Source organism: Rattus rattus, chromosome 17, assembly GCF_011064425.1.
Source record: "Rattus rattus isolate New Zealand chromosome 17, Rrattus_CSIRO_v1, whole genome shotgun sequence".
Lineage (NCBI taxonomy): Eukaryota > Metazoa > Chordata > Mammalia > Rodentia > Muridae > Rattus > Rattus rattus.
This window is the reverse complement of record NC_046170.1, coordinates 14,591,871-14,602,115: the sequence shown is the minus strand read 5'-3', so window position 1 is coordinate 14,602,115 and position 10,245 is coordinate 14,591,871. Positions and strand designations below refer to the sequence as shown.

Sequence of the window (10,245 nt, the reverse complement as noted above, 5' to 3'; positions counted from 1 at the left end):
TTACTGGAGAGTTTACACGAAGGAAATTTATGATAGGCAAGGACTTACTAACACCAGTGACATCAGTTATTTCTGCTGGTTTTATAAATATTGTCTTTCTACCTCACTCTCTTGGTCACTTCCAGATGACTTGATGGCTTGAATGACTTACATGCTTTGGATTTTTTATTTTTATTGTATGCTTTGCTAAAAAAGTTTCACATCGTGGTTATCGTGAGGGCCTATACCCACAGAACCTACTATAAGTTGATAACAATGTAATTTGATTTCATATAACAACTGTACAATTTTATCTATTTTTCATTTTATTTTTTTATTTTACGTGTACGAGTAGATTTGCCTATGTATGTCTGTGCACTATAAGTATGTCTGATGCCCACAAAGGCCAGAAGAAACCGAATCCTGGAACTTGAGTTGCAAGATTATTGTAAGTTGCTGTATGTGTGCTGAGAACTGAACTCGGGTCCTCTGGAAGAGCATTCAGTTCTCTTAATCACGGAGTCATCTCTCCAGCCCAACTTTTTTTTAACATTTTTTGTGTCACAGTTTAGATCATTTTGAATTGGTATTTTAATGTTCATTGTTAGCAGTATTTTTGTACAGAACCCATGCGATAAGAAAAAAGGCCCTACAAATTAAGAATACGGTCCCATGGTGTCCTGAACATGGCTTCACAAGTTAGCATCACTGACTTCTATGTTACTCATTAGTACACTGATCTTTCCGTTTAAAGGACCCTAGCAAGTGCTCCCAAGGCAGCAGCAGAGACAATGAGCTCCACGAGCTTTTCTCTGGGGGATTTAATATTTCCCCCTCACTTCCGAAAAGATCTTAGCACTGGGATGCTCAAAACCAGCATGAGTATGCGTAGGTACAGATCTCCTCAGAATGAAGCGGCACTGTGGACGATCACTAAACACATCCAAACTCTCACTGCCTGCATTGCACCTGCTCATCCTGCATTCCATAAACACCTGGCTCAGATCCCCAGGTCTACCTCAACCAGCTGTGCAACCCAAGCAGGTGACCAGGCTTTCGAAAAGCTGCTTCTGTCCTACACTGGTAATCAACCATCTTCTTCAAGGATGGAGATCTCAGTACCACCCAGATGTATGTCTGCTAACATGAACTGTACACCCATCCATGTCTCCTCAGATGCCGGAGCGCCCACCTACATGTATGAGTTTCAGTATCGCCCAAGCTTCGTGTCTGACCACAGACCCCAGACAGTTCAGGGAGACCATGGTGATGAAATCTTCTCTGTCTTTGGGACTCCATTTTTAAAAGGTATGGGCTCTTGGCCAGGTGTGCTCTGGGAGTCAGGAGGACCGGGTTCTCTAGTCTTGGTTTTGGGCCTTCAGCAAGTTTCTCTTTTTTTCCTAATGCTGGTTTCCTGGCCTTCTATAGCAGAACTGAGCTCCATTAGGCAGTCCCCAACCTTTCTTCTGTTCTATCAAACATAAAGATAGCTCATGTGTCCCCAGCCATAGGCATTCTCAGAATCATGATCTGGGGCATCAGTGAGAGAGGTGGTGAATCACCCACAAAACACAGATCTAGATCTAGATTACCACAATTTAATTTCCCCCAAACCTTGAATTGTTACATGACATATTTTCCCTTTTATTGAACATAACCTTTTTCCCTCACATAGTATATCCTGATTTCAGTTTCCCCTCCCTCAACTCCTCCCAGTTCTCCCTCACTTCTTCTCCTATGTGACTCCACCCCCTTTCTGTCTCTCATTAGAAAACAAAAGAATAATAATAAAATAAATATGGAAAAAACTAACACATTAGAAAAGAACAAAACAAGCAGAAGGAAAAGAACCCAAGAAAAGGCACAAGAAACAGAGAGCAACTCGAGAATCTCATTAAAGCACTGAACTGAAAGCTATAATATATATGCGAAGGACCTGTGGGGAAAAGCAAAAGGAAAAAATACATATCAATAATATTCAAGTAAAATAAAAATAATACGCTTTCTAAACAAAGAAAGAGTCCTAAAATGCCATTATAGGACAATCAACCTCCGAAGATGTCATTCAGTGTGTTGCCTATTGGCTATCTCCTGCTGGGCACACAGCCTACCCTTAAGAGTAGTTTGTTTCCTCCCTTGAAGGAAATTAAATTTTTTTTTTTTTTTTTACTAGTTACTACTTTCTCTTCTTCTCTCTCTTTCTCTCTCTCTCTCTCTCTCTCTCTCTTTTATTGGGTACTTTTTATTTACATTTGAAATGTTATTCCCTTTCCTGGTTTCCTGTCCATAAGCCCTCTAACCTCTCCCCTCCCCTTCTATATGGGTGTTCCCTTCCCCATCCACCTCCTCTTACCACCGGCCCCCGACAATCCCCTACACTGGGGGTCCAACCTTGGCAGGACCAAGGGCTTCTCCTTCCATTGGTGCCCAGCAATGCCATCCTCTGCTACATAGGCAGTTGGAGCCATGGGTCAGTCCATGTATAGTCTTTGGGTAGTGGCTTAGTCCCTGGACGCTCTGGTTGGTTGGCACTGTTGTTCTTATGGGATTGCAAGCCCCTTCAGCTCTTTCAATCTTTTCTCTAATTCCTCCAACGGGGATCACGTTCTCAGTTCAGTGGTTTGCTGTTAGCATTCGCCTCTGTATTTGACATGTTCTGGTTGTGTCTCTCAGGAGAGATCTATATCTGGTTCTTGTCAGCATGCACTTCTTAGCTTCATCCTTCTTATCTAGTATTGGTGGATTAGTACGTATATATGTGTGTGTGTATGTATATATATGTGTGTGTATGTATATGTATATGTGTATGTGTATGTATATGTATATGTATATGTATATGTATATGTATATGTATATGTATATGTATATGTATATGCCACATGGAACAGGTTCTGAATGGCCGTTCCTTCAGTCTCTGTTCTAAACTTTGCCTACCTATCCTCTCCTGTGGATATTTTTATTCCCCTTTTTCAGAAGGAGTGAAGCATCCACATTTTGGTCATCCTTCTTCTTGAGTTTCATGTGGTCTGTGGATTGCAGCTTGGGTAATTCGAGCTTTTAGGCTAATATCCACTTATCAGTGAGTGCAAACCAAGTGCGTTTTTCTGTGATTGAGCAACCTTACTCAGGATGATATTTTCTAGTTCATTCCATTTGCCTATGAATTTCACGAAGTCATTGTTTTTGATAGTTGAGTAATACTCCATTGTGTAGATGTACCACATTCTCTGTATCCATTCCTCTGTTGAAGGGCATCTGGGTTCTTTCCAGCTTCTGGCTATTATAAATAAGGCTGCTATGAACATAGTGGAGCATGTGTCTTTGTTGTATGTTGGAGCATCTTGTGGGTGTATGCTCAGGAGAGGTATAGCTAGGTCCTCAGGTAGTGCCATGTCCAATTTTCCAAGGAACCTCCAGACTGATTTTATGTTAGCTACTGGTTTGCTGTATATGGCTTTTACTAGGTTTAATTCCTATTCTTTCTAGGACTTTTATCATGAAGGGGTGTTGAATTTTGTCAAATGCTTTCTCAGCATCTAATGAAATGATCATGTGATTTTTACCTTTGAATTTGTTTATATAGTGGATTATGTTGATGGATTTCCATATTTTGAACCATCCCTGCATTACTGGGATGCAGTCTACTTGATCATGATGGATGATCATTTTGATGTGTTCTTGGATTCGGTTTGCAGGAATTTTATTGAGTTATATTTGTGTCAATATTCAAAAGGGAAATTGGTTTGAAATTCTCTTTCTTTGGTGGGTCTTTGTGTGGTTTAGGTATAAGAGTAATTCATAGAAGGAATTTGGTAGTGCTCCATCTGTTTCTATTTTGTGGAATAGTTTGGACAGTATTGGTGTGAGGTCTTTTATGAAGGTCTGATAGAATTCTGCACTAAACCTATCTGGTCCTGGGCTCTTTTTGGTTGGGAGACGCTTAATAACTACTTTTATTTCTTTAGGAGTTATGGGGTTGTTTAGATGGTTTATTTGTTCATGATTTAACTTTGGTACCTGGTATTTATCTAAAATATTGTCCATTTCCTCCAGATTTTCCAGTTTTGTTGAATATAGGCTTTTGTATTAGGATCTGATGATTTTTTGAATTTCCTCAGATTCTGTTGTTATATCTCCCTTTTCATTTCTGATTTTATTAATTTGGACATATTCTTTGTGCCCTCTGGTTAGTCCGGCAAAGCATTTAACTATCTTGTTGATTTTCTCAAAAAACTAGCTCTTGGTTTTGTTGATTCTTTGTATAGTTCTTTTTGTTTCTACTTGGTTGATTTCAGCTCTGAGTTTGATTATTTCTTGCCTTCTACCCCTCTTGGTGTATTTGCTTCTTTTTGTTCTAGAGCTTTTAGGTGTGCTGTCAAGCTGCTGATGTATGCTCTCTCCTGCTTCTTTTTGCAGGCACTCCAAGCTATGAGTTTTCCTCTTAGCACAGCTTTCATTGTGTCCCATAAGTTTGAGTATGTCGTACCTTCATTTTCATTAAATTCTAAGAAGTCTTTAATTTCCTTCTTTGTTTCATCCTTGACCAATTTATCATTGACTAGAGCATTGTTCAAGTTCCATGTATATGTGGGCTTTCTGTCTTTGTTGTTATTGAAGACCAGCCTTAGTCTGTGGTGATCTGATAGGATGCATGGAATTATTTCTATCTTCTTGTATCTGTTGAGGCCTGTTTTGTGACTGATTATATTGTCAGTTTTAGAGAAGGTACCATGAGGTGCTGAGAAGAAGGTATATCCTTTTGTTTTAGGATGAGAATAAGGTATATCCTTTTGTTTTAGGATGGAATATTCTATAAATATCTGTTAAGTCCATTTGGTTAGTTTCTATATGTCTCTGTTTAATTTCTGTTTCCATGATCTGTCTGTTGATGAAAGTAGGGTGTTGAAATCTCCTACTATAATTGTGTAAGGTGCAATGTGCGATTTGGGTTTCAGTAAGGTATCTTTTATGAATGAAGGTGCCCTTGCATTTAGAGCACAGATATTTAGGATCGAGAGTTCATCATGGTGGATTTTTCCTTTGACAACTATGAAATGTCCTTCTTATTTTATGATGACTTTTGGTTGAAAGTTGATTTTATTCAATATTAGAATGGCTACTCCAGCTTGCTTCTTCAGACCATTTGCTTGGCCACCTTTTACTCTGAGGTAGTGTCTGACTATCTCTGAATTGTGTTTCCTGTATGCAGCAAAATGCTGGGTCCTCTTTATGTATCCAGTCTGTTAGTCTCTATCTTTTTATTGGGGAATTGAGTCCATTGATGTTGAGAGATATAAGGAATAGTGATTGTTACTCCCTGTTATTTTCATATTTAGAGGTGGGATTATGTTTGTGTGTCTCTCTTCTTTTGGTTTTGTTGCAAGGAGATTACTTTCTTGCTTTTTCTAGGGTGTAGTTTCCCTCCTTGTGTTGGGCTTTTCCATCTATTATCCTTTATAGCGCTGGATTTGTAGAAAGATATTGTGTAAATTTGGTTTTGTCATGGAATATCTTGGTTTCTTCCTCTGTGTTAATTGAAAGTTTTACTGGAAATAGTAGCCTGGGCTGGCATTTGTTTTCTCTTAGGGTCTGTATGACATCTGTCCAGGATCTTCTGGCTTTCATAGTCTCTGGTAAGAAGTCTGGTTTAATTCTGATAGGTCTGCCTTTATATGTTACTTGACCTTTTTCCTTTACTGCTTTTAATATTCTTTCTTTGTTTTGTGCATTTGGTGTTTTGACTATTATGAGACAGGAGAAATTACTTTTCTGATCCAATCTATTTGGGGTTCTGTAGGCTTCTTGTATGTTTATGAGCATCTCTTTCTTTAGGCTAGGGAAGTTTTCTTCTATAATTTTGTTGAAGATATTTACTGGCCCTTTACGTTGGGAGTCTTCACTCTTTTCTATACCTATCACCCTTATGTTTGATCTTCTCATTGTGTCCTGGATTTCCTGTATGTTTTGGGCTAGGAGCTTTTTTCCATTTTACATTATCTTTGACAGTTGTGTCGATGTTTTCTATGGTATCTTCTGCTCCTGAGATTCTCTCTTCTATCTCTTGTATTCTGTTGGTGATGCTCACATCTATGACTCCTGATCTCTTCCCTAGGTTTTCTATCTCCAGAGTTGTCTCCCTTTGTGTTGTCTTTATTGTTTCTATTTCCATTTTAAACTCCTGGATGGTTTTGTTCAATTCCTTCTCCTGTTTGGTTGTTTTTTCCTGTAATTCTTTAAGGGATTTTGCTGTTTCCTCTTTAAGTGCTTCTATTTGTTTACTTGTGTTGTCCTGTATTTCCTTAATGGAGTTATTTATGATCTTCTTAAAGTCCTCCATCATCATGATAAAATATGATTTTTAAATCTAAATCTTGCTTTTCCAGTGTGTTTGAATATCTAGTATTTGCTTTTGTGAAAGAACTGGACTCTGATGATGCCAAATAGTCTTGGTTTCTGTTGCTTGGGTTCCTGTGCTTGCCTTTTGCCATCAGGTTGTCTCTGGTGTTAGCTTGTCTTGCTGTTTCTGATGGTGGCTTGATCCTCCTGTAGGCCTATGGGTCAGCACTCCTATAGACCTGTTTTCCTGTTTTCTTTCAGCCAGTTCTGGGAACAGAGTGTTCCTCTCCCAGTCATGTAGTCACTCCTGGAGGCTGGTTTTCAGCTCTAGGCAAGGACAGGAACTGAAAGGGTCCTGCCCCTGACTGCTCCTAGGTTCCTGTGTGCAGGGGGCACAGATGGCACTAGGCGTTTCCTTCTTGGGTAGGGAATGTGGCAGAGGGTAGTCTCCTCTGATTTCTCAGGAGTGTCCACACTTCTGAGGATCCAGCTCCCCCTGCCCCCACCACACACACACACACACACACACACACACACACACACACACACACACACAGGATTTGGGCAGGGAGCTGTTTGACCAGTTCAGTTCAGTTCCAGGAACAGACCTGGACTCCAGGTTCCTGCAGCTGACTGCTCCTGTATTCCTGTATCCAGAGGCACTATGCAGTTTCCTCTTGGGCCAGGAATGTGAGCAAGGGTGGGCAGAAGTGATGGACTGTCCTGCGGTCTCCGGATGGTCTGCACTTCTGGGTGCTCAGCTATCTCCCCCAAGGGATTTGGGTGAAATTAAATTTTCATTTGCATGTGGTTATCCATTAAAGGTGGCTTCTAAGTTAGGGATAGGGGGCATGTATCCACTTTTTACAGCTCTGGGATGCCATCTGGTGAAGACCTGTGAAGGCTCTGTGCATGCTTAGTCTCTGAGTTCACATGTGTATCTATCCTGTTCATTAGAGGACCTTGCTTCCTTAGTGTCCTCCATGCCCTCTGGCTCTTATGTTCTTTCCACCTCCTCCTCAGTAGTGTTCCCTGGATCCTAAAGAGACGAATTTGATGGAAACAACCCATTTAGGGCTGAGTGTTCCAGAACAGTCTCTGCTTAATGTCTGGCTGCAGGTCTCTGTATTTGTTCTAATCTTCTGCAGGAGGAAACTTCTTTGATGGTGGCTGTGCAAGGACCCGATCTTTGAGTATAGCAGAATGTCATTAGGAGTCTTTCTATTGCTACCTTTTAAATTTTATTTATTTACTAACTTTTATTTTACAACAATAGTACTTGCTTTTGCCCAGGTCCCTAAGCTCTCTAGTCTCTGGTTCATCATCATTCAAGCAGTGTCAGGTATGGGTTCCAGCGTCTTCTGGAGTGGACCTTAAGTCAAATGGGACATTGGCTGCTTGCTCCCACAAGCTTTGTGCCATCTTCCAGACAGGGCACTGCTGTAGATCAAAGGGTTTGTAGCTGGCTCGGTGTTTACGTTGCTCTATTGGGAGTGTGCAGAATACCCTCTTGTACCAAAGACACTGGAGAGTATGGCTGAAGGCTCTCTCATTGATCTCTCCATGTTCAATGAGTTGTATAGGTATTGTCTCCAGCAATGGGGCCTCCCATTAGCCTGTGGAGAGCAACCTATAGTCTTGACAACAGTCTGGGTTGTTTTGGGTTTCCCATGAGACCCCTTTGGCCAACATCCAATTAGATGTAACCCAATCCCAGAACTGGAAGCATCTTTTAGTGACAAGAGATGTCCAGTAGGGATTTTGTCTCCTGCCCTTACCTGTCATCAATTTTATTTAAATTGACTTCATATATGCATACATTTTAGGGAGCTTCTACTATATTGAATTTCCATACTATGCCTCAATGACCCTGAATTTAACTGTCTCTCCCATCATTCCCTTCCTCGCCCTCCTCCTACCTCCTTCTCTTCACTTGATCCTCCTCTTCCCCCCTTTCTCCTTACCCTCATCTTTCCTTAACTGTCTACTCTATTTCCACTTCCTAGGAAGATTGTCTGGCATCATTAAATCTATGATAGACTTAATAATGTGATATTTAGATTTTTTTGCGTGTGCATATGTATATGTGTGTGGGTTTCTCTCTCTGTGTGTATACATGTGTGTATGTGTATATGTGCACTTTCGAGTGTATGTATGTGTATGTGTATATTGTGTGATGTTTCTCTATAGGTACATCTGTATATTTATATGTGTGTATGTGTACGTGAGTGTGTACACACCCATGCTTGTTGAAGATCAGAGAACAACTTACGTGAATAGTTCCTTACCTTCTACTATGCGTCCCAGTAGTATGACTCAGATTCTCACGTTGCAAGTGTGGCAAGTGCCTTGACCCACTAAGCCACCTCTCCAGCCCAATAATGTGATATTTAAGGAAATCCTGTCACAGATGTGTTTAGTGTCCTAACCCTCTTCAGCATTTCCATAGGCTCAGAATCCCAGCTCATGACTTCTTATGGGCATTTCCTAGCTGGACTACTCCTTAGTCCTTTGTAGTTTTGATATCTTTTATAGTCTGTTGATAATAATACTGTGTATAAGTGACTCAGAAAAGACCCAGAAGCAAATATCCAAAACAAAGGGCACTCTGGAATGTGACATTTTCACCCCAAGGAAGGAGGGAATGGCAGACGAACATGGACAGCAAAGGAGCAAGCTCATGGTGCGTGCGCACATTCCCACTGCTGGGGGACAGATCGGTCTCTCCCCTCAACCCCTGAGCATTCACAGTGATTAGCCAGGGCCTTCTCACACTGGAGCATTTCATTGAGTCGTGAAGGAGAGAGCATCTTGTTCTGCCTTTCCAACAGCCTCATGGATGAAGCTACATCTGGTTCATACTTCCAATAGCAAAACATTTTTTCTCTTCCTCACAGAGGGCGCCTCAGAAGAGGAGACCAATCTCAGCAAGTTGGTGATGAAGTTCTGGGCCAACTTTGCTCGAAATGGGTGAGGCTTATGGCAAAAATGAGTAGGGTGGATAGGCTGTGGCCGGGCATATCTTTTAGGAAAGATGACTCTGAAGTCTGAGTGATAAGTCCTGACCGTTCTGTGTAACATTAGTGTTCTATAGCGAGAATTTTTGAGAATCGGTTGGGCTGTTCCAAAAGATGTAAGCTCTCTGTGGTGGTTGTCGGCCTCTCCACTGAGATAAGCCAAAGATCCACTCAGACCTCAGAGGGATGGACCGTCATAGAACAGTCTTAAGAAATTCTTTTGATTCTGTTCCCAGGAACCCAAATGGAGAGGGGCTGCCTCACTGGCCAGAATATGATCAGAAGGAAGGGTATTTGCAGATTGGTGCCACCACCCAGCAAGCCCAGAAACTGAAAGGAGAGGAAGTGGCTTTCTGGACGGAGCTCCTGACTAAGAATCCACCTCAGACAGAACACACTGCACACACATAAATGGGTCTCTGCCAGCCTCAGGACCAGAGGAGCAAAGATGGGGCTATTCCACAAAGGATGGCTGTTTGCCAAAGATGGATCTTACGGAGGAAACGGCACAATTGCACAGTTGGGATATTTGTATCTCAACTTCGAAATAAATTTCCTTTTAGAAACAAATCAAGAGTTGTGTCTTGGGCTGAAGATGAATCCATCCTCACAGGGCAGGGATAGAAGAATAAAGAGAGATGCTGACAGAAAGACACCTTTTCATGAGAAGATTTGGGGAATAGTTACTGGGATCTAGGGAAGACAGCTGATTGAAAGAGAGGTAGGATATGATTATCACTTCATGATTCACCCCCAAGTAGACAACACTGTCACATTGCCATGCTAAGGTCCACTTGTGAGAAAGTGTAGGACCATAATCTCCTGAGAACCACAAACCCGAGGGGACTTTCCACCCATCACAGACTTCTCCACGGATGTCAGGCAGGTGTTCGTGAGTAAGAATGACAGCAGA

General features: G+C 41.4%; 1 protein-coding gene across 1 annotated transcript; it reads left to right on the top strand.

Moving 5' to 3' along the window:
* The first annotated feature begins 857 nt into the window (after nt 1–857).
* Nucleotides 858–9,898, top strand: LOC116886616 (carboxylesterase 1C-like). Its single transcript, XM_032888124.1, has 4 exons — nt 858–1,062; nt 1,156–1,287; nt 9,213–9,285; nt 9,569–9,898. The coding sequence occupies exons 1-4, from the start codon at nt 858–860 to the stop codon at nt 9,741–9,743; spliced, it is 585 nt and encodes a 194-aa protein (XP_032744015.1). The 3' UTR covers nt 9,744–9,898.
* The last annotated feature ends 347 nt before the right edge of the window (nt 9,899–10,245 follow it).